The 25,375-nt window shown below is 36.5% G+C and overlaps 1 protein-coding gene across 6 annotated transcripts in view; it reads left to right on the forward strand.

The window, feature by feature from the left end:
• The first annotated feature begins 6,259 nt into the window (after positions 1-6,259).
• The window catches only part of LOC108602829 (dorsal-ventral patterning protein tolloid), a 48,000-nt gene continuing 28,884 nt past the window's right edge, over positions 6,260-25,375 (forward strand). For 2 of the 6 annotated variants that reach the window (XM_017991064.1, XM_017991063.2), the window contains exons 1-2: positions 6,266-6,369; positions 13,990-14,509. In XM_017991064.1, coding sequence (XP_017846553.1) covers positions 14,134-14,509 — 376 coding nt within the window. In that variant the 5' untranslated portion in view covers positions 6,266-6,369; positions 13,990-14,133. Of the gene's footprint in view, positions 6,370-13,989; positions 14,510-16,968; positions 16,988-25,375 lie in introns of those variants that run through there. The other 4 variants (XM_017991065.2, XM_017991071.1, XM_017991067.2 and 1 more) reach the window with 4 other exon arrangements.

Here is a 25,375-nt window from a genome sequence, read left to right on the forward strand (position 1 = left end):
ACCTCTCCAAACTTGGGGTTGAGAATTGGAGAAGGCGCGCTCAAAGCAGAGGGCGTGGAGGGAGTTTTTGAGGTCGGCCGTAACCCGATAACGGGTAGTAAGTAAGTAAAATAAAATTTAACAGTAATTTACAGCTTCTGTGTTAAGTTTTCCCCAATATTATTACACATCCTTATAAAAGGAACACAAAATATTCTTCAGTGTAAAAACAATCGTTCAACAATCATATAATGTATATATTAATAGTTTATACGTTATATATTAGTTAGTATTCATTGGATCAACTGTGCGCTGCGACCTAAAAGATCTATTGTGTCTCCCACTGGTAGTTGACTTTAAGGTTCCTTGTCCAGTGCTATTTTGTGCAGAAGTGCCAAAATTTGTCCTGGTTTCAAGTTCCTCATCTTACTAGTGTCTGAGTCCCCAGGGTGTGAGTCCCCAGCTGTATATGTCTTACTCTGCAGACCACTGGTCACTCCTCCAGTAGGTGTTCTGGAGTTTCGTCATGCTCTAGGCATCTAGGCTCTAGACTGCATATTGCATAATCCACAATTTTTAATTTGTGTAGATGTTTACGCAGTCTACAGTATTCCGTTAGGAACCTGTGATTATCCTAAGCGAGTTTTTACTCAGATACAAATAGTCAGCGGTACACTTCTTGTCATAAATAAGTTTCTCACTGTACCAGGCTCCCAGCGATTTTTCCCAGTAGTTCTCGCTATCTCGCTGCGTTTCTAGAGTTATGCTACCATTAACATAGCTTTGCCCGAGCCCACAAAAAGGCCCGGTCTCCAGAAAGCTGAGGTTGCTTCCTTTCTGGTTATATAGTCAGCCACTTCGTTCCCTGGTATTCCGGCGTGGCCCGGAACCCTGTATATGGTCATCCTATTGGTTTTACCCAATTTGTTCAGTGATCCTAAGCACTGCAAAAATAATGTGTTTTTTTATTATAGGTGTTGTATAGGCCTATCCACTTTGTCTATTGACTGATCTCCGTTTTTAAGAGCTTGGTGAAACAATATCTTGCTATTGACTCGTCCTGGGGGTATTGTGCCAAGAGGTTAGATGCGCTTGCATCCTTCCCTACTGACACACTCACTAGGATTCTAATGTTTGCAGTCGTGGCAGCTCGAGCATTACGGTGTAGACGATTGACCTAAAGTTTGGCTTTTATCGGTATTTGAACAACGGTGAACTTGAGCTTATAGCTTATAAAAGTCATCCATGAATAATTGAGTGCTTTGCAGCTTTTCTGTGACAATGTATGCAAGTTCGAGGCCTTTTTATATCACTCCACCGTTGCATTCATTTTATAAGGATATGTAATAATATTGGGGGAAAACTTAACACAGAAGCTGTACATTACTGTTGTTGTGTAATTTTTATCATAAAACTTTAAGTGATTACAGTCTCTGATTTTTACTCTTCTGTGTATTCAGCTTGCAACAGTCAAGGGTAAGACTCCCATTTGTTGCCAATCTCCTTACCACAGGAAAAGCATCTTATCGGTAAATATCAAAGCTGCATATAATCAATGAATAATGTCAAAGATATCAATATTTTTTTGCAAGAAAAAGTAACATAACACTATAAAATATGAAAAGAGTATTTTAAAGATGTGTTATTATATGCAATACGGTGACAAGATGTTAAAGTAGATTCTTGTAGACCTCAACAAAAAATGTTAAATAAAATTGTGTTCAATTATCGCTAAGTTAGCGAGATAAGTGATCTAGGTTTTATAGAAAACACCGATGTCTATGTTCGTCAATGTCTTCAAAATTATGACCATCGATGTACACATTAGAGTACAGCAGGGGTGGCACTTTTTTGACACCATGGTGGCATTCATAAATTATGGGTGGGGTAAATACCAGAGAGCGGCAATAGTGCACTCACCCTAAAAACACTGTACGTACAACCCAGTACTACTGACACATATAAGCAAAACAGTGGCTGATGGGCACAAGAAATATTGTATGTGTCGCGAACATAGTGCACAAGAAAAAGGTTCAAAAAAGTGTTTCAAGTGTTACTACCTGCCTTCGCGGCGGCGTTGCAGTTAGTGCTGACAGACTGCAAAGGCTAAACACAAAGTAGTGACTGTGAATGAGCTTGGTGTAACCGAAAGGAAATTAAAAGCATTTCGAATTGATAGTTCACATCAAGTCACGTTCACATTAAATCACATGCATATATGTCAGCACTGTTGCAAGCAAGTGTTTCAAGTGCAATTGGGTACCAATGTACCCAATGGACACAAAAAAATTCGGCTGCTTGTGTGGGTAGTACCATGTAAGTAACATGGTAATTTTAGGGGTGGGTACACTCCTGCCGTTCTCCGGTACATATATGCAATTTTTCCACAATTTCTTTTCTTAATAAAACCTATATAAGGAAAAAACTATATTTTACATAATAAGTAATATATTTATTAATAACTAGACCTCGGAATTTACTTACTTTCTTATTTTTTATCCGATTGATGTCAAATTTTGTATTAAGGCATTATATCGTTTAAATATTACAGATCTTAGTGTCTATAGAAAATATGCAAAATATATGCAAAAAATATGGAAAAAATATGCAAAATATATGCAATCAATTTCAAAGAAAAAGTGACGTCCACTCGTTAAATATTAAAGTCCCAGCAATATAAGTATATCACTTATGTTCATAGTATTCTTATAAACAGCCGAGGGATGTCTGTTTAACATCCCTCACAATAATTGTAGGCTGTTCATCAGCCAGCCGAGCAACAAGCATAGGCTGGCATCAGCCGCAATTTCGGATGTGTGTACGGATGTCAACATGTTAGTAACGTGTTAATTTTTAGGGTGGGTATACCCATGCCGTTCTTTAGTTCATACATATAGAGTGTGTTATTGTTCTTATTAAATGTTAGACGGGCCTCGGGACAACAGGTGAGTATCAGAGAACTACAGGCACCCACGTGTGACTCACAAGCCATGGGCGAGACCGCATACGGGCGCTCGGAACTATTTATTAATAATAATAATAATAAAGTGCTTCTGCAATAAATATAGCAATATAATAAAATCAATGCAAGTGACGCGTAGGCCATTGAATGTGAATGTATACACGTTGCAAACATTATTTTGTTAACGGTCAATAATTATAGATTGCTTGGTAATAAAGCCATAATAAACATTCTGAACTGAACAGAATATATTTCGGGTAGAGCAATTAAATATAGGTCAATATATTTATTTTAACTTGTACAAGTAATAAAATATTGCTCCGACCTGTTTCTGCATTTGGGAAATACATATTTTAAGCTTAATAGCGGAAAAAGTAAGAACATCGTTTCCTGACTCAAGCTCGTTGCGTATTTAAAAAAGCTCTGCTTAGAGTACAACCACTAAGCATACAACACATAGAGGCGGGCGTCAAATCGACTAAAAATGTGTTGCATAAAATTTTGCTGAACGATTGGACCCCAGGCAAACTCCGTAAACTTTCGTGCTGACGTCGCGGCCCGAACACTCATTGCCGAAATCAAAGCAGAGGCAACCACCAGTGTTGCCGAAAATTTTTAGATAAAACCCTAGATTTTGGGTTTTTTTTGAGAAAAAAAAACCCCAAAAAATAATATTTACAAATTTATAGCCGCAGACCTTTTCTTTTTTTTTTGTTTTTCTTTTTTTTTTTGTTTTTCAGCAATATCCAACATACTAATTACTAGTGAATTCACCAATATCCACAGCATACTAATCACTAGTAAATTCAGAATTTTTATACACATTTTTATAATTAAAGGGAAAGAATCTTATGTTGTTGTACAAATGTGTGTAACAGGGATAAGTAGGTATGGCAGATGGATGTATGACCATCAGGAACAAAAAGAGCTAAAGGACCAAAATTATGTATGTAGCAGAGAACGGATGGGTGGCATTTTAATTTACAAATATTATTAAATAATGTCTCCAAGGCTTTCATCTGTCAAAAACGATATTATATTTTCATATGGAAGTTAAATCAATTAGATACATTTTATATACACTTTAACTAGAGCTTAGTGATCGCAGCCAACACACGCACGCACTCCCAAGCAGATACACGCAAACAGCCAACGCGTCACAGCTCGTTTTCGCTGTAGCGTCAGCAGCGACGCCATCGCCTGCGTCGGCAGCGACGTTTGTATTTATATTGAAAATTAGATTGTGAATATTCCTAAGTTATTTATATGATCGTTCTGAAATTTTGTGAAAAAAAATGACAAGGCGCATTTGTGATTTATATTAGATTCTTAAATATTTTTTAATTACTTAATATTGCGGGTGTAATCCTATTTTTCGATATGCGTGGGAGGGAATTATATCCTGGGAATTATAGCACTTACATACATACCAAGTTTTGTTGCTCTAGCAATTATAGTTGCTGAGAAACACGCACTCATACAAAGGGACGGACATGGCTATATCGACTCAGTATGTATTGCTGATCAGAAATATATATACTTTGTGGGGTCCTTCTCCCTGTCACATACACAAACCAAAAACTTTATATAAATACGAGAAAAATTAAAAAGTCCATGTTTTCTGGAACAGTTTTCAAAACTTTATAGATTGTAATTGTTTTGGATGACGATTGCTTATCATTATTGTACCATGTTTTTATTTCAATATGTATGTACATACATCTATTATATAATTATACCTATTTTATTTGCAAATGATGTAGTACGGAGCTTTAATGGTCTCACAATTCTAGCTCGTTGCTATCATCGGATAGCTCTACGATTGTGATGAACAGCGATTGGCCTTGGGCTCAAGGAATAATTAATGCCGGAGTAATATGTTTTAATAAGGCGACTCATGTACTCTGATTAACTAAAGCTCACACTACACCATATCATAAGTCGGCAAGTCGACAAAAATTACTGCACTCTTCCAGTCTTAAACCAAACACTAAACTGAAGCTCACATTACTCCGCAATGTCACTGTTGCCGAGCAGTCCCAGCATAGTCACAAAACAACTAACGGAACTTCTGTACTCATACACGAAAATGTTTTCTGACCATTGCAGCTGTAATGCTCTAATACAGGGTGTTCAGCGCTTGTCAATTGCGAGGGTTACTCATGCATTCTAATATATGTACATACATATATGTATGTATTATAGTGACTGTTACCTGTTAACTTGACATTTGTGCACATATGCACATAAATTAAAATAAAATAATAATGTAATTATCATAAAAACATATCCAATTGTTACCACTGTACCACCAATGCACTGTGTTGACATATTGCATTAATGAGTCCAATTTGACCAAGTAGACTGTAATCAGCATCAATCCATTTTATCTAGAACACAGCGTTTGTACACTTGATGCTCGAGAGCAGTTCTGGGTTGTGCGTTTCGATTCCGATTAATGTCATTCGTGGGATGCTGCCCTTCGGAATCTCTTACGGACAGTTCCATTATTTTTGAATCTCGCTTAAGAAAGAAAATATTATTTTTCTTTTTATACATATGTACATATGTATGTACATACATACATATGTTTGACTGCTTTTGACTGAACATTTGTTTCATCACTTTTTTGTCAAGGACTCCGGTTTTAGACATCGGATTTTTTATATGCCCTTTTTTGAACCTATACAAATTACCCCTATCAAAATTGGTAAAGAGAATTTAAAATAGTTTGCGAACTTATAAAATACATACATTCATATTTCATACATTTTTCTGCACGCGAAAACATAATCTTGGCATGTACATATGTATGTACATAATTTAATATAAGATTTTATATTTCAAGTTTCCTGCCTGGGTACGGTTGGGCGTGCATTGTACTACGTACTCAAAAATACATACATACACGTACACATACGTAAGTACAAATATATCTGATGAAGTTCGAATATTTAAAAATGTGTAACGCCTGTTCATCGGCTGCTGTGCTCAGCGCATGCTCTCTTGCAGCCCCCATATTCCTATTCTTTACCTTCCATTCTCTTTTTATTATTTCTCTCGAGACGGTAATATTTCCTTTGTGTGTTGATTGTGCCCTGTGAATAAATAAACGTACGTTCATATGTATATTATAAAGTTAAGAGAAATACATACATACCTTTACTTTAAAAACATACATACATTTGAATGTACTTCATATTTGTTTATATGTACATATGTATGTACGTACATACTTATAGAGAGATTTATAATTTTATATGAATGCATAGTTGCTCGCAGTTTGTTTATGTTAAATCTCTCAAAATGTGAGAAACTTTCAGCGCGAACGGACGTGTGTTTTTTAAATATCGACAACAACGGAAGATAATAAATTTGTAAATAATAATCCAAAGGACTTTTCTGACAGTAAATGTGTAATCATAAGTGTATGTATGTTTGATAAATGTTCAATAAAAATTTATACAAATTTATTAGCACATACTTATATATATTTTAAAATATAAATGCATGTGCAATGCATATGCATATACATACATACATATATACATGCATAGATGTATGCACATACCTACATATGTATATGTGTAGTTAACTTATGTATATAGATTACATACATAGTATGTACATATATACCTAGGTACTAACAATTATTTTAAAAAATGAGTCAAATGGATTATCATCAAATGTACATACATATACATATGTACATGTATGCATGTACAGATGAATGTACATTCATGTAGTGTCCCTATATACATACATACATGTGAATATAAATACATATGTACATTGCACACGCATTTTTGATCTTGTTGTTTAATACATACATATGCATATATGTATAAATTTATAATGTAACATACATATATGTACATATATATGTATGTATTTATGTATGTGAAATGTGTATATTTGTATGTTAGGTCATCGATCGTTCTATTCGCGATCTTTGCGTTGAATGTTCTATCATTTAATGTGACGCCTTCCTTATCAGCACAAAATGGTTGTCTTATTACGCTGTTCTCGCATTTTGCATTCGGGTAGAAAAGATAATGACAAAACTTGAGAGAAACATGTACATAACGCATACATAAGTAATTATACATAATACAAAAGAATCTACTCCTGTATGTACATACATATGCATACATATGTACCAGAGAACGGCAATTGTGGCACTTTTTATGCACAATGGTAGCACACACAAAAAACAAGTGCGAGACTATACGCTCACAATGACAACACGGGACAATATACGCACACAGACACAACAAAAAATTGTGTGTGTGGCGCACAAGCAGCGCACAAAACAGAGATCACGTGAAAAGGTCGTTGTGTTTTTATCACACACGAAGCAAGCGCAAGGAAATGTGCGCGAGGCCGATCGGCTGGCATAAGCATAAGCGAGAAACAATATCGCTTGCTGTCTCGCTCTGTTTGCATTGGGCAGCGACGCCGCCGCGACAGCAGGTAGCGAAACAGAAGCTCGCAGAAATATTCTGACCTTTTTCTTGTGTTTTGCTTCGGGAAAGAATTGCCTGTGCACAAAATGCTGCTTGTATCATTTTTTCTACGCACAAGTAATTGCATTGTGATCTCATCAACAATTTCGATTGTGTGTGGCAGTACTACCATGGTGTACGCGTTGTGTTTTTAGGGGTGTGTGCACTCTTGCCGCTCTCTGATATGTACATACTATGTATGTACAATGTACATATTACATTGCAATTTACGCCTAGTGCATACTTAAGAAAAATAAACAGCAATTATTGCATCGTGGGCAATATTTAAAATTGTTCTCAGAATTTGTACTGGGTACCCAGTGCTTTTTCAAAATTAGCAAGCAAAAGTGCTTGTATACAAAATGTTTTTGTTGTATTGAAGCAGGGGCGTCCAAGCCCTATGCTCAGAGTGCTCATTTGTTTTTGTAATTGCTCTTCAGTATAGGATGAGCAAATGCGTGTATATCAGAAAACGGCAGGGGTGGCACTTTTTTGACACCATGGTGTGGGTAAATACGCGCACAAGCAAAACAGAGGCATATGCCTTTACTCATATACACAAGAAGCATGGGTGTTTGCAAGTGCCGAAAAATAAGGGCAAAAGAAAATGTGCGCACATGCAAAATGTAAATGCATTGGCAAATTACACAAACAATTTTCGAATTTTTTTTTATGTCTCGCCTGTGCGAGCATAGCGACAACACTTTCATGTGTCTATTGCTGCCTTGTCTCGACTGCGCGAGCGTGGCAACAACACTTTCATGTGTTTGTTGTTGTGTCGAAAACTTTTTTGCGAACTTGTTGTTGCTTTGACGAAATGCGTGCACTTAAAAAAAATGAAACAGCTTGCTGGACTACGAAATTATCATTGCCTGCGCAAACTTTGGACAAGTAAGCGATGCCTAATTTCTTTCCAGCGTATGAAATAAAAATAAGTTAACGGCATCTTTACTTGTGTTAGTGTTTTCGTATTAATTTATTGGTAATTTGCTCTTCCCTATGCAAGCGTTTGGGCGCCCCTGTATTGAAGTATAAAAAGTGTGTTGTTTTGTGCACAAAAATTTATTTGTGACAAAAGAAGGCAACTTTTAAAATTTCGATAACATTCGAACTATTTGATTTGTTGATAATTACTTTGCTTTTTTATTAAGAAACATTTTTACTAAGAAAATAATACAGTATTTCCGTCAGCATTTTTAAAATATAAACATGCTTAGCTCATTAAATATTTTTTTTATAGATTTGTAGTGAAAATTTCAGTTATTTATACACCTTGACATTTTTTGTAATAAATGGGTATTATGATGTTGTGAAAATAAATATAACAAAGAAGGATACGTGTCAGACTCCATAAAGTATATCTTTCTTGATCAGCAAGATAATCTAGATTGACATATGTTGTTATGTCCGTTCGTCCTACCTGATGCACGAGCAGCAGATTCTCACCAACTATAAGAGCTACAGCAACCATTTTTTTACAACCATTTTTTTACAGCAACCAACAAATTTTTTTATTTCCTCTTCCTCTTCGATTTATGTCCACAATATTAGACTGAAAAATCTAAAAGCAATATCAAAAACAGATTTAGGGTATTCATAGTGTTGTATCGTTGCAAAAGAGATTGTTTACCACACTGTATATGTGAGCATCCCATTCCGAAAGGTGTGGACGTTAAAGTGTTGCAAAGTTGAACTTGACAGCTGTTCGACTACTGTGAGTTTGTTATTGAGAGATTAAATATGCCTTTTAATGGTGTGAAACTGTCCATTGTGGTATGGCGAGCAGTTCATGACAGTAAAGTAAAAAAGCAAAAGGCTTTTATGATGTAAACTTTGCATTAGAAAAACTCAAATAAAATTATAATTTATTTACTAACTATTATTATTTTATTAATTAAAATTTTAATATTTTACCGTATTTCATCCGGCATCCTCAAGTGGCATGGTCTCACTCAGGATCGTTTTCATGCTTCCTTGAGGCTGGAAAAAAAAAAAACAAACATAGCTGATAGAGCTGGGAAAAAATCGATTCTGTTTTAGAAAATAAAATCGAAAACAAAAACAACAAAACCAAAATACACTCCAACGACTTAAATTTAGAAAACAAATTCAAAAAATAATAAAAACAAATATTTTTATAATATAAAAACAAAAAAAATCGAAATCAATTACTCACTGGTTTATGCCAGAAAAATTAAACAAATTAAATTATATAAAAAATAAATTTCTATACTTAAATTAAAAAAATTAAAGTTCACCATACCAAAATAAAAAGCAAAAAAACCACTGGTTTTCCTGGCAAAAACGAGCATATATATCATAATACATCAAGCCCTACTAAATACTCGCTCCGATTCTGTTGAGCTAGCTGGAACGCACAGATAGCGCAGAACACTTAAAGATATTTAATCATTTTAAATCAGAATTCTAACGCAATTATCCCTATTTACACGTCTTCTTCTTGTTCATAAGGGTAGAATTTATCTTAAACATGGATTCGGTACGTCGATTAATCAATTGTTTCTAAACCGAATGGATGCATTTATTTATGTAGTCGACATTGACATCGATTGTTTCCCAGCTCTATTAGCTGAGTTGGCTTTGATTTGACTTTCGCTCTTCAAGCACTAAATTACACCAAATATACCAAAATATGTAGTATTTTCAATAATTTTACAACACTATTATTGCAATGCTACAACGATTTTCAACGATGTTTCTTATGCACCGTTATTTTATAATTGTCAAGAATACAAGAATGCGTTTTAAAAAAAATTTTTTTGGACTCTTGATGTTGAAGAATTAAAATTAATAATATTTTATTCAGAAACAAAAAATCAAAATGAAAAACTTATTTAATTCAGTCACAGTATTAAAATTAAATCAAAATTAAAAAGTAAGTAATTAAGTCACAGTATTCAAATTAATGTATTTTGTAAATATTAATTAATTAGAAATAAGTAAAAAGGAATAAAAACGAATGAATATAGAAAAATGATTTAATCCTCTTCTTCAAATAAACTTAAATTGTCGATCGCACTATCCAAATGAGTTGAGTTAAGCTGGACAAGAAGAATATCGTGACCAGAGAACGGCAAGAGTGCGCACACACAAATCACAAGAAAAAGGTCAACATATTTTTTGTATGTTTTCTGCGTGCTTCTGTTTCGCTACCTGCAGTCGTGTCGCCGTCGCTGCCAATGCAGCCAGAGCGAGATAGCAAGCGATATTTTCTCTCGCTTATGCTTATATGCCAGCCGATCGATCTCGCGGACATTTCCTTTGCGCTTGCTTCGTTGTGGCTAAAAACACAACGGCCCTTTTCTCGGATCTCTCTGGGTGTTTTGTGCGCTGCTTGTGCGCCGCACACACAATTTTTTGTTGTGTCTATGTGCGTATATTGTCCCGTGTTGTCATTGTCCACGCGTTAATTCGCGGTCCCACTGTGCATGGACCGAAATTGTTAAGCGCTGTGCAAAGGTTGGCCTTCTCTCTCTCTCTCTCTCTTCGCATGCGCAGTTCGGTGACCAAATTTTAGTACATCATTCCTTGTCCCCTTTTTTTTTGAAGATCACTCGCCTGGCTCTTTTATAGCGCTGTCCGAGGCGAGTGATCTATACCAACTTTAGAGTACTCTTCTGCGGGTAAATCGGGCGCGTAGCTGACTGCCACAAGCGTAATGGTTACTGTAGTTTTTGTCACAAAGCTGCAAGTTTCTTTTTATTAATAATCTACAGACATTCATGACATATCTTACCTTAGGCGCACTAAGGCTCGAGAATCAAATTTCACTATTATATGTATTGATATAATATTTTTTATACACGCACAGCGCAAAGCACAGGCGTTTACACGTTCTTGTTAGCGCTTGTATTATTAATTAAATATCGCTGGCACTTGTGTAAAAATGTTTTTAGAACTTAAAAATGTTTTAGCAGACACGTGCTGAAAAGTTATAATTAACTGGTCACAAGAAATACATTGACTGATTTCACGTCAGCTCACTTGTTAGTTTCATCAGAGACTAAAATTTTGAGCGGTGCTGTATTTTTCTGCAACGCTTGCCCTTCCACTATGTTTGCTATCTTCCCTTTTTATACACTTTGACATTTTTGTAAAAAAAATGGAAAAAGGGTATTATGAAGTTGCTCAAATGTAACAGAAGAGGAGGGTGCGGCCAGACCACATAAATTATTTCTTGATCAGTCGACAATGAGTCAATTAGCCATGTCAGTTCCGTCGTCCCGTATTGTATGAGTTGCGTGTTTCAGCAATCTATAGAAAGGCTTAGAGAAACCAATTAGGTATTAGGTGCTTCTTATCCCAGGACACTAACGTTTTATTTTATTTTTTTTATTTCCTCCCCCGCTCCCCCGAAATCGAAATCAGATAATAAGACAGTAAAAATCGTTTAAAAATCTAAAATTAAATCACAAATTGCTTAGTCATGTTTTCGACCGAACGATCAGTAGATCCTGAATTATATATTTCAATTTATTCTGCTGCGGGGTGCAAGTGCTGACGCGCCATACAAACGACGCTGCCGACGCCGCGGCGGCGTCGCTGCCGCTACAGCGAAAACAAGCTGTGACGCGTTAGCTGTTTTGTGTATATGTATGTGTTTATGAGTGCATGCATGTGTGTGCCGCGATGCCCTAGTCAAAGTGTATTTAAAAGTTAGTGGCTCCAAACTTTAATTTGTCCACTTGTTTAGATACAAAATAATATGAAAATGTATTTTATTTTTTTTGTTTTGCTAATTTTTTGAAACATTTTTTTTTTGCAGTGGAGCAAGTTGAATTAAAAAAATCGCGTGCGTTTCTGTATTCGTTATTTTATTGGTGTATTAATGTATTAATGAATTGCTCTGCTATAAGCAGCTTTTGGTCAATTTTTTGAGTCAGCTTGACCACGCCTACCCCAACTGCCCATATAAATATAATAAATTTTATTAAATTATTAAATTATATTTTGTTTTTTTTTGTTTTTTGTGTGGCTTGAATAATAGGAACAATAGGAACTATATTAATTTGTTAAATTTATGTTATTAGAATGAAAATGTAAGATACAGGCATTCAGTCGTTCTAGCACATCTAGATAATTAAGCCATCGGAAAAGCCGCAAAAAGCCCAAACCGGATTGTTATTATATTTTTATGAATAGGTTTTACTTTTTTTTGCATACATTACACATCGCAGAAATACGTAGAAGACTTTTTTCTCTACAGAAGACAAACACTTTGGTTAGATTCTTTCTTATTGGACCACACAAAACAATACACATATTATCAGATATAACAAATTTTGACACAAAATCTCTTCATACAACTCAATTTACATACCTCGGTCTTCAAAATCCATTTTTAATAATAAACAATTTGCTTATCGTGCTGAATTGCCAAGCGCACAAAGTCGACAAAAGTTTCCCGCTGTTTAATCGGCTCGATAAAAAATGCCAGGTTGTATTTTTAGCAAAAATATTTATTGATGCTTTCTACAGAGGGAATCTAGTATACATATGGTTGTTAAATAAAAATATAAATTTGCTTCAATTAAATTTTCGACAGTTAACGCAATACAGCTCGTTTTTCTGTAGTGTCAGCAGCGACAATTGAATGACGCGTCAGCTAGCGCATCCGGCTGTCTATGTATATTGAAAATTGAAGAACGTAGTAAGGCTTCTGTGATTTATTTTTTTTCAAATTTTTCTATCAATATTTTGAGCTTAAATCAGTGTGGATTGATTATCAAATCGGTTTTAACCGTCTTGCGGGGTGGGGGAAGGAAATAAAAATAAATAAAATAAAAGCTTTTTGGTTTGGGCACATGTAGGAGCACCTACAGCAACAGTTGCTTATACATCCAGACGGTCGGACGTGCGGGCATGGCTATATCGACTCAGTTTGTTTTGCTGATTAAGGATACCTTTAACATACCCTTTTCCATTTTAAATAAAAATGCCAAAGTGTATAAAAAAACAATTAATCTTTTTGACCTGTGTTTGAAATATCCATAAAAGCTTGCACAAGCTAAGCTTCAACACAACAGCGATATTTAAAAAATCGAGAATTGTCAGGTGTGCATCAGCCACACAAACAGTATTGGTAAACATTTCTAGTTTTCATCTGTTGCCGGCGGCAAATCTGAACACAGTAAATGAAAGATCATTTAATTTCTCATATGACTTTGTATACTCATTTTGATTTTCATTTAATAAAAGTTCTGTGAGATTCCATCCCAATTTTCTTCTATCTATTTGATTGATTCGAGTTTTCATCTCGTCAATATTCATACATGATTTCTCACTGGTTGTTACAAGTTTGATATTCAGATTTTATTCAGTTTTTCATTAATTTAAATTTAAATTAATATCTTTTAACCGAAACGAATAATATTTATTTTTAAGTCAAACAAAAGCTGAAAAAGCTAAAATCCTAACAGACTTTCCATGAAACTTTGAGTTTCGAACCTAAAATTGTTTATTTATTGTTTATTATAAATTTTGAATTCTAGTTCATATCAAATGTTATTGTTTCTTTCGCAGGCCACATTTGACGTGACTATGCAACGGTTTTGAGTAGCAAGGCAGTTAGTAAGCGTTGACACCAAGACTAAGCAGCTTTTTAAACAACCAAAAAGCCTGCAAAAACTCTTGGGGAGCAAGAAAATTGTGGACGCATCTATTGTGATGATGTTGCTAGAGTCCAGAAAAAGATTGCGGCCAGGAATTGGGTTTAATATTGGTCGCGTTCTTAATAATATTAACTTTGCATTGGTGATAGCAACATTATGGTTGATTGTAATCTCGGTGCATGCAACAAACGCTCAATTAAATGAGGGGAAGCAGAAAATACCGGGGTTTAAAAACATTGAATCCGTTGGTGAGACCAATAATAGAAACAGCAAACGTAACCATCAACTTGAACAACATTTTATAACTCAAGACAAACTACAAAGGCACAATCATCGTATATATAACAGCAAGTATACCATTAAGCAGCTATTAAATATGCAGAAAGTACCTAAGCTATCTAATGACATTGACATGGATCCCTGTAAGGCGGGTGAGTACACATCATAACATATTACTTTTTTGGCCTTCAGCAAGCCACACAGTAAATACGAAAATAATGTTAGCTTAAAATGTCAAAGTGTATAAAAACAAGTAGGACAGCATTATAAGTTGGGCGCCACCATACATATGTGCATATTGACTAGGGCATTGCACCAAAAACACACACGCGCACACGCACTCAAAAACATATATATACAAAACAAATAACGCGATATAGCTTGTCGTTAGAAGCTACGCTTACCCGGAAGAATAAAAGGTTGAAAAATATAAGCAAATTGCTTCAACAATAGGAGAACTTACAGACCAAATTTGTATCTCCAGCTCTTGAAGTCTGTCTCTTATAAAAAAAATATCAAAGTGTATAAAAAGTAGATTACTGAGATGGTCGGCACTATCTACATATATTTTGTCAAATTGATGGAGAGCAAAAGAATGCTCGAAGCGTAAACAAATAATTTGACATTGGTTTAATTACAGTGCACTGCATGGGTTTTGCGAATAAAGTGGGTCAGTGTTTTGGAATGATATTTCGTACTGAACACGAATCCAAAGTTACGAATCATTACGGTAGTACTTTATTGCAGACAGATCTTGACCGCTTTTTCAATTGGTGTAGATAGATTTTATTAAAACTTAACTGTTCTAAATGTAAAATTATGTCCTTCCATAGACACTCACCTCACATAGTCACATAGATTGGCAGAAGTAAATGACTTAGGTATTCTCCTTGATAGTAAGTTAAAGTTTGACAAGCATATTTCTTTACCTGTCAGTAAGGTAATTCAAGTTCTCGGTTTTATCAAACGATGGTCTAAGGAATTTGATGATCCTTACACATTTAATTACTTTATAGATCTCTTGTTTGTTCGATTATGGAATATGGCTCTGTTGAAAAAAAATTTTTATTATTCGCTAAGCGAGGAGGAGTTGAGCTATCATCTTATACTAATAGATTACTTTTAATTAATCCCCAATTGTTAACTAACCGCCGGATTATGTTATGTGTCATGTTTTTGATTAAATTAGTTAAGGGGGAATTTGACTCCTAATATTTGTTGAGTCAACTTAATTTTTCAGTTCCTGCTAGGTAAACAATGTCAAGGAAACAAAGAGACAAATGGAGAAGATAGACAGCAGAAAAGTTCCGTTACGTCCCTATATAAGTGCGAGTGCAAACAGGAACAGGGTCAGTCGATACGTGGGACTTTCCGTAGCAAGAATAAAGGATCGAGGCCAGAATCAAGGGAAGATCAATCTAGTGTCAAGTCAAGTTACAAGCGTGGTAGAAGGGTCTGGTGAACCAATTAACACAGTCGAGCGTGTAATCCGTTTTATACAAAGCAATCTGGTGTAATCCTAGCGACCTAGCGTGTAATCCTTGTTGTGCGAACAACCTTGGTGTAATCCTAGTGAACTAGCGTGTAATCCTTATTGCAATCTGGTGTAATTCTAGCGACCTAGGGTGAAATCCTTGTTGTGTAAACAACCTGGGGTAATCCAAGCGAACTAGCGTGCAATCCTTATTGTATAAATACTGGTAATTAATTGTTCTAATCAAAGCAGCGTTTAGCAGCGTGTGGGACCTACTATCGTGTTAGCTTAAATGTTAAGGCGTAATCTGTAGTATACAACCTACTAGTCTGGCGAGGTAACCTGACGCGCTGGCCCCGGCTCATTTGTTGTCGGCAATATGGGGTAGGAAAAATTTAATGCCACTGAGACGCTTACTCTGACTTCTAATTAATATTTTATTAAAATTTCGCGTGCTTTAATTAATCGGACTCAACACTAACGGACATGTGCAACTATGCACAGCTCATACTACCCTGACAATAGACTATCCACGGACGACATGACTCCAACAATGATTAAACTATTAATTCATGACTTTAGATTTCAGGATTAAATTTAATAATTTACTTTTTAACAATTTAAAAAAAAAATGAAGTCTCTAAATATTTTATAAATAAGTGTAAATTTTGCATTGACATTTATAAAATTTAATAAATTTTAAAATTCTTAATTACAGACAAAAATTATTTGAAATAGAAAGAGAGGCATGTGTGTCTTTGTATTCAATATAAATAAACAGTTTTATTCACACGCATATATAGATATAGAATTCATGAAAATGTATAGGCTTATGGCCTTAGATTAAATTATTTTTTCGAATTAACTTACAGCGTTATAATTGAATTCCTCCTTGCCGTCGTTGAGCTCAGAAATGCGAGGATGGACGTTAGCTAGCTGTTGAAAAATTTATAATATTCCTATGTCTATATATGGCTATACATGCATGCCCGAAAGAAAATTTATAATTTTTCTTTAAAATAATGATGAACTAGAATTAATTAGAACTATGAGGATTTTTTCTTTTTTGCCTCTTGCTTTTTGGAGTTTGGTTGTTCGATAACTTATACGTTACAAATTGCGAATTTTTTTTTCCAGACGAGCTAAATCATGAAAGGTGCGTTATAATTAAAAGAATTATTCATTTCTGATTTGCCTGCTGCGCTGCTACTGGGTCTATGTTGGGGTATGTGTGACGGATGAAGATGTTGAAGATTTGAATGTTGCATCTTGAAAATCTGCGTGATTTGCTGCTGTAGATGTTGCTAATGTTGGTTAAAGTTTTTTTTTATTTCTTTTTTTCTTTGTAGTGCCGGCGGTTGCTGCTGCTATGATAGTTGCGGATATGGCGGCTTGAATATTGGTTGTAGTGGTAGTAATGTGTGGCTTGAACCAATTATCAGCCCACATTCGAGCTGGAGTTGATTCTTAATTTTCTTGTATTCGCTCAGCGAAAGCGTAAACGGCAAAGGTTCAAATGTTACTATTGCAATTCAGACAGCATCACACGCGATTACTTTTTCGAAATGTTACTATTTTGAGTTATACAATTTTCTTGTGCATTGTGGGCTACAATTTTTTCCCGACGCACTTGCGCAATGTGACTGACTTTGTCTAATTGGAATTATGAACTAATCTGATTGTTTTCACGTTTCTCCCAGGCGAGAGCTTTTTCTTTTTCTTGCTAGACAGTGAGTTTTTTTTATGCATAGCAACAAACATTGCTTGGCGGCGGCGCTATCGTATGATTTTACGCGGGTTTAGCTTTTTTTTTTTTGAGTGACGTTCTAATTAGAGTGCCGATTTAGTTTTAAGCTCAATGCGCTAAAAGCTTAAAAGGTTTCACTTAAAAAATAATAATAAATGTTCATGTAAATGTTGTGTGTATTTTACCAATCTTATATACAAACGAATAATAATCATCAATAATTTACAATAATAATATCAAAAATCACTGATATTCATTAAAAATTTCGATAATTAACTTATTGATAGATTGTAGAAATTTCGAATCTTTCGTTATTTTTTTTTTTTTTTTTGATTTTCATAACTTAAACGTTTTCATAACGAGAGGTCATCTCGATATATTTTAAATTTATATCTATAAAGCTAAGCTTTTGAACTTTTGGATAATTTGACGAATATTCGATTACTTTTGATTTTATTAACAATAATTCCTCTGCCTCCACATGGATGGTTTTGGTGAAACTGTCAGCTTTTTATGTCTTTTGTAATTGAGAAAAACTTTTAGTTTTCCCAGATTTACGGGCGGCATTTTCCAAAATTCCAGAAAATACCTGATTTGTTCAATCTGAATCAGGATATGAAAAAATCGTTCAGCCCGAAGGCTTTCAATATATCAATGATTGCAATTACACGCACAGAGTTTATCGAGGTTTGATCAACTAGAACAACGGTTAAGCTTAAATAACTTTTAGAGCGCGTAGCAATAATTTTTCAGATCTAGTTTAAGTAGGAGTTTAGAATACTTTGTTATGACTTTGATTTGATGTGGAAAAAATCCTGGCGAACTTTGTCTCGCCCTAATTCGACGCCTTTTTATAACCACAGGGTAATAGCACTAAGCAAGAAATATATAGAGGCGTCAAACAGCAAAAAAGTTCTATCAACCAAACGGCTGAGCCTGGAAGCCCAGAGCAGCCGAACGGAATGTCTAGAACCCCAGAGTGCCTTGGCTGTTTCGAGCTCGAAGCGTTCGTTCGAAAGCAAGCACAACAAGAAATCTGTTTTCAGATGCGCGAGATCGATTGTGCGTTTATCGATTGAGTCGCTGCTGCTGCGTTCTTACGCGCTGTGGTTCTCGTTCTCTGTATGTGTTATATTTATAAAGCGCTCGCACGTTTTGGTGCGTATCAAAACACTGTTGCCTGCGGTTCTTTGTTTTTTTAGATCTGGCGATTGTTTGCGGTCAATAAGCAAGGTTTTCCGCACGGCTCAATTTGCTATGAACTTCATGACAATTAAAAGTGCTGCGGACGAGACAATATTGGTTAGATCGCTGATAATTTTCAGATTCCTTTTTCTAATTGCCATTCGCGGACAACCGCGCAACATCCTGCATAAAATAGGTAATCTGCACGCATTCCGACTATATGAAGTAAATATGTTAATGTTATACAGTAAACAAATTATTTTGTTATTATATAATAAACACATATTAAGGCTAATTAATATAGTTTAAAAAATTTATTTAGAAATCTTATTTGATTATACCTAAACGTACCATTTAACTTGTCATAAAATGAAGGGTATACATAATTCTTATTATTTTTAATATTATTTTCTCTTTTTTCTGCATGTAGCTGGTATGCTTTCTTATATTCGCTCACATAAATCATTTGCAGTCGTTTAGCGGCAGAATTTTATCATTGGCAAAGAGTGAGACAGCAATCACAAGAATCTGTCAACGAAGAGTACAGCGATAGCCGCGTGGATTGTGAGGCGACAGGAAAAGAACAGCGGCAAACAATGTTTTGCATGCGATACAAACCTGCTGAAGCTGTACACATATATACACATACAACGAAACGAGAGCAACAGCCGCAGTAGAAACGCAGCGCGTGCTCAACTGCGAACGCAGTCATGGCGACTGAAAAACAGATTTCTTGTTGTGCTTGCTTTCGAACGTGCTTTCGAACGAACGCTTCGAACTCGAAACAGCCGAACGCACTCTGGTTCTAGACATCCTTCGGATCTGCTCTGGGGTTCCATGGCTAGTCCGTTGTTGAAGCACTTTTTTTTTGCTGTTTGACGCCTCTATATATTTCTTGATTAGTGGTAATAGTCAAACACAGATAATTAAAATTTCAAATTGATTTATTTTATTTAACGATATTAATCCAGTCGAAACATCAACAGGAATTCGCCATTGCCAAGTGCCAGCAGTTGTCTCGAGAATTCAGCAGCGGGCGTGTCATTTTGCAATGTGACTCTCATGTTCGTGGTTAATTTCAGCTTCTTGACATATCTCCGCAATGAAGACAATTTTGGCATGCATTAACTTTATCGGCAGCCCCAGATTTTGGGATGACGGGAAGTGTTTGACGATAATCTCCGGACAGCAATATCAAAGAATCACCAAACAGTTTCGAATCACCGCGTAAACCATTCATCATTCGGTCAACTGCCTCCAAAGCTTGCTCGTGCATTCATCTCAAATGATGATTTTGCATTCTCGCATCAATTTCGCTGTCGCCGAATTCTTGCTTATCGTGGCTTGTCAAGCGTGAGAAGATTCATGGGCAGCTTCAAGCTGAATATGCAGTCCGACCGCCTGCCAAAAATGTGGCAGAATCGAATCAACTAAATGACAAATGTCTTGCCTGTTCTGCTCGGCATTCAAAAACGGCACATTTGTGTAGACTGGCCAAGTTATCTTGGTTTTAGTGCTGCTCCGGTTGAAATTCGTGATTGAAAGCATCGTGCACTGAGCGATGTGGCGCTGGCATTCCAAATGTCGAGAGTAGACTGCCGCACATGAACATGTCTTTGATCTTAGTTGTGCATTTTTCTGTTAATGGCAAGAATGAAATTCGTAGTTGTCCTGCGAACGTCTATTAAAACGTCGTCAGCCATATCGTCCTTGTACTTTTCCCACAGTGCGGTCGGGTACCGCCATACACAGTACGCAGGAATTCGAAGAATGTAGGGCCTCTAAAATATAACAAAAGCAAGCATTCGTCTTGGCGTGGATGAACTATGTATATTCGTCCGAGTGGATCAGCGTGAATCTGTGCTATATGGGCTCGTGTCGATTCATTACTTTCGGTACGTTCCTCCCGTGCGTGACTTTCATGGTCATTCCGACTATATATTGCACTACGTGTACGTCGTCTAATATTTGGTCGTCTAATAGCAGGCATTATTCCTACAAATTAACTTTACTCAATATAAATTAAATAAAAAAAATGTCAAAGTGTATAAAAATGAATAAGTCCGGGCGTCTGATCGTAACTTTGACTGATTGAAACAAATAATTTTGATAAATGTAATTTTATTGGATATTTTTTAATTATCTTAACTGAAAAAAATGTTTAACCAAATCGGCCCAGCCGATCTCAAGTAGTATTTTAGTTTACATTTTTAAGGCTTCATTTTTATATGTTAAGAAGAAGGTGAGGAATACTGCAAGTTATGGTCAGATAAAATAAAAGATGTTAATTATCAAACTGTCGCCTTCAACCTGAAGCCGCAGCGGAATAACAATAAAACCATGTTGTGATTGTTGTTCAAAAGAACTTGTAAATTGTGATTCAAATTTAGATTCTGAATAAATTTTCAAATATTTTGCTTAATCTTTTTGTGAACATTTCTTATTGAAATGTTGAAAATTTTAAACATAAATTATTTTCTTAATAAATAATATGCCTAAAAAAACTAATTTTTTAATTTGTGTAATTGCCTTACAGTTGTTTGGTATTTTTCCGTCCGAGCGAATATGAAGTGTTCAGTAAAAACAACTCATTTAAGTTTAAAATTAATCAAATCAAAAGATATAACAATCATTAATTTTATCAATTAAAAAGAATATGAAACTATATTGAAAGGCTTTTTCTGACATTCTTTATTTAAGACCAATGCTTGATTAATAAATTCAGCACCGTAATTAATCGAGCTTTTACAGCATAAGTGACCTTTTAAGAGCACCACGCTGGAAAAACATTGAAAAGAAAATACAAAAATAAATGGACCAAAATACCAATACCCATGGATTGTGGATGCTACCATGGTGCTTAAAAAATGACAACACTGCCGTTCTCTGATCTCTAATGTACATACATAAAAGACACGTAAAAATACAGAGACACATAGAAAATGCAAGACCGTTTTTAATTTCAAGTGTTAGACTTGTGGGTTGAATCTTAAATGACACATAGTTCCACACAACTGATTGTCCAAAGTGGAAGGATGTTTATTAAAAAATGCTAGGAAATTTCAAAATTATGTATATGTTGGATACTTATTTACTTAGGTGGCCATAACAACCCGTTATCGGGTTACGGCCGACCTCAAAAACTCCCTCCAAGCGCCTCTGCTTTGTGCGCGCCTTCTCCACTTGGTTTTTCATCGGAGGCGTGGTCGTCCATTTCGTCGACCTTCGTTGGCTTTCGCTTCGAATACCTTTTTCGCTGGAATTTCTTCGTCCATGCGTACGACATATCCGTGCTAGAGCAAACGTTGTATTGTAATGCGCTGGACAACGTCAATGTCGTCGTACAGCTCGTGGTACATACGAATACGAAAGTCGTCCCCAACACGAACGGGACCAAAGATCTTGGTAGAATTTTCCTCTCGAACACTGCAAGAGCGGCTGCATCCGCCTGCGACATCACCCATGCTTCTGCGCCATACAGAAGCGTGGATATTATGAGCGTCTTGTAGAGCGTTATTTTTGTCGAACGAGAGAGGGCTCACAAAGTAACATCTATTAGCAAGTGTGATTCTTCACTTGATCTCCAGGCTAACATCATTCACGGTGTTCACGGCGGACGCCAGGTCTGTGAATTGACCACTTCGAAAGTATAGCCTTTTTTTTTTTTTTTTAAACTTTGCTGTTTTTTATTGAATCTTCTCTTAAATTGAGACTAACAATAAGTATACAAATCTTATAACTAAACATTATCTAACAGTTTCTCTTAACTGTTTTAGGATTGCACGTTCCTAGATTCTATCGCTGGTTGGTAGAGTCGTTACGACGCAGACGGAGCGGGGCTGCACAGCTTGTTAGCCCTCGCGCGAGGGTATTAGGTGCGAAGAAAGCTTGCTGGAGTATTTTACCTTGTGTTCACTATTACATTCTCTGACTGGTTTGAATATTTAGATCTTCTGTATGTTTTTCGTTTCGAACGTACACGGTGCCCGGTGATAGTTCTAAGGATTTGTGACTGGACTCGCTGACAATATCAATGGTGCTATTGCTAGCGTTCCCCCATATTTGTGGAAGCCATAGGTCCAGATGGGTTTTAGTACGGAATTGTAAAGCAGGAACCTTATATTCAAGATTGAGAGAGGACCGAGCGTTGATAAGCCAGTGGAGGCTATTGGCTTTTTGTTTTAGTTGCGTTCTCTTGGTTCGATGTGCCTACGCCATGTGAGTCTTCTGTCGAGGTGTACTCCAAGATACGTCACTTCGTTTGCTGCGGGAGTGCGGAATTGTTTAGTGTGAGCGGTTGGACAATTTTGCCTGTTTTTAGGTAAACGTAAATGTTGCTTTTTTTGTTCGTTTATTTTATTCGCCAGTCAGGAGAGCATTTCTCCCTTCGGACATATGAAGAGCCAGTTGCGCCGATGCATGCATAGGGCACTCGAACGGCTGAGAATAGCTGTATCGTCAGCAAAGTTGGTGTTGTTAGTCGTCTACTTGTTGGAATATCTGTGTGTAAAGGACATATAGTGTTTGGGTCCAAGTACGCTGCCTTGTGGGACTCCAGCTCTGATCACATAGTTCGTCAGACATAGAGAATTGCATCTCACTCAAATTTTCCTTATATAGTACGGACTTCTTAATTAATTTGTGTGTAATTATTAGGAGCGTTGTTTGATCTTATGCGTTAGCTTCTAGCCAGACTTCTGTCGAATGCTTGGGATCATCTAGTAATATTGCAGTGCAAATTTCGGTTTTTCGAATGCGCTTCTTTATTCAGATGTTTATGCGATTACTGCTCGAATAGTGCCGTGTTTTTCACGAAACCAAAATTGATGTGATGAATTTTGTTTTGGATTCTTAGATATGGATTTATCCGGATCAGTCAGCATTTTTCAAAGAGTTTTGAAAGGCATGCATGTATGCTTATGGGTCTGTATGACGATGGATTTGTGTTATCTTTGCCTGGCTTGTATCATTATTATTATTGACTTTTTCCATCTCTCTGGGAAGTAACCAGGCTTGGTGATGGCATTGAAGAGTGCGCGAGGGTGCAAACTGCACAACATGGGAGCTCAATAATCATTTTTGGCGTTATTTGGTCGAGGCCTGGTGATTTTTGCTTTTTGATGATGTGTGCAATTTCGTTTGGCGAAATTTCATTGGCTCTTGTTGAAGCTGAGAGTCACTTGTTAATGTTGGTAGTGTGAATGAATTTGTGGCAGGATTTGGCTGAAACACATTTTCGTGTTCCTGCAAATGGTTTTGGCTCTGTCCGTCACGCGGCCCCAGCCGCCTAGTTGGTTTTTTATAGGCATCACAGTTTCTGTTGGGGCATTAGAGTTGGATGAGCCTTCACAGTGAGTTTTTCGTAGAAGAGGATGGTAGTTGCTGGATGTAGCGATGTTGACTATTTGCTTTTTGTTGTTTTAACGCTTGGTAAGCTTGCGGGTGGCGTCTTAAAGCCTTTGACGTGCATATGGCGACCTGTAGGACTGCCATTCTCGTCTAAGGGGTCGCTTTTCTAAGAACGAGTTGCTCGATTTGCTGATTTGTCTTCTTTTGAGTGTAAGGCGCTTTTGCGTTTTGAGGAGTTGCAATGCTGGCTGCGGTGACAAAATTGGACTCTAGTGTTTTGATAAGGCTGTCGATATTCATTTTTAACGTTGAGTACAGGATTTAGCGTAATGTGTGAGCTTATATATTTCCTATAGCAGATCCATTTGGTTTTGTGTGATGTCAATCTAAGCGGTTGATCATCAGTTACTGGATGACTGAGTAAAAGGACGGGTGAGTGGTCAGATGAGAGATCTGAGAGACTTTCGGCACTGATCAAGTTTCGAGGTATATTTTTGGTAATTGCGAAGTCTATTAAGTCAGGCAGTTTGTTTGGGTCTGTTGGCCAGTATGTTGGTCTACCGGGGGAAACGTGGTCGAGTTTGTTGCTGGCTTTTATAATTGCATTATAGAGCTGCTTTCCTTTCGAAAGTATAGCTGTCCGCTAGAATGTGGGAACCAAGGCGCCACGCGTCCTTGTTCGTAGACAGCATATACTTCGTCTTGCCCTCGTTTACCGCCAGACCCACTCTTGCTGACTTATTTTCGATAGCGGAAAATGCAGCGGTGACATCTCGCTTGCCGCGACCAATGATATCTATATCATCAGCGTATGCAAGGAGCTGCACACATTTGTAAAAAATAGTTCCATTGCGATGTACACCGGCTTTGTTGAAGAGGCCGCATGATAGCGGTCGGATTGTCTTGAACCTCGAACGGTATTGAAAGGTTCGGAGAGGTTCGTTCCTACGTTGACAGAGTTGATGGTGTTGCTCAATGTCATCCTGCAAAGTTTGATTGGCTTTGCCGGAATACTGAACTCAGACATCATGGCGTACAGACGATATCTTATCGGGCTATCGAACGCAGCTTTATAATCGATAATGAGATGGTGTTTATCGATCTTGTGGGTCTTTTCCAGGATTTGGTGAAGATCTGGCCTGTGGTGGACTTACCATGTCTAAAGCCGCACTGATAAGGTCCAATCATTGTGTTGGCGATCGGCTTTAGTCTTTCACACAGCACGAATCTTATATGATATAGCTATACGACTGATTCCCCAAT

The sequence above is a fragment of the Drosophila busckii genome, chromosome 2R (genome assembly GCF_011750605.1).
Source record: "Drosophila busckii strain San Diego stock center, stock number 13000-0081.31 chromosome 2R, ASM1175060v1, whole genome shotgun sequence".
Classification (NCBI taxonomy): Eukaryota; Metazoa; Arthropoda; class Insecta; order Diptera; family Drosophilidae; genus Drosophila; species Drosophila busckii.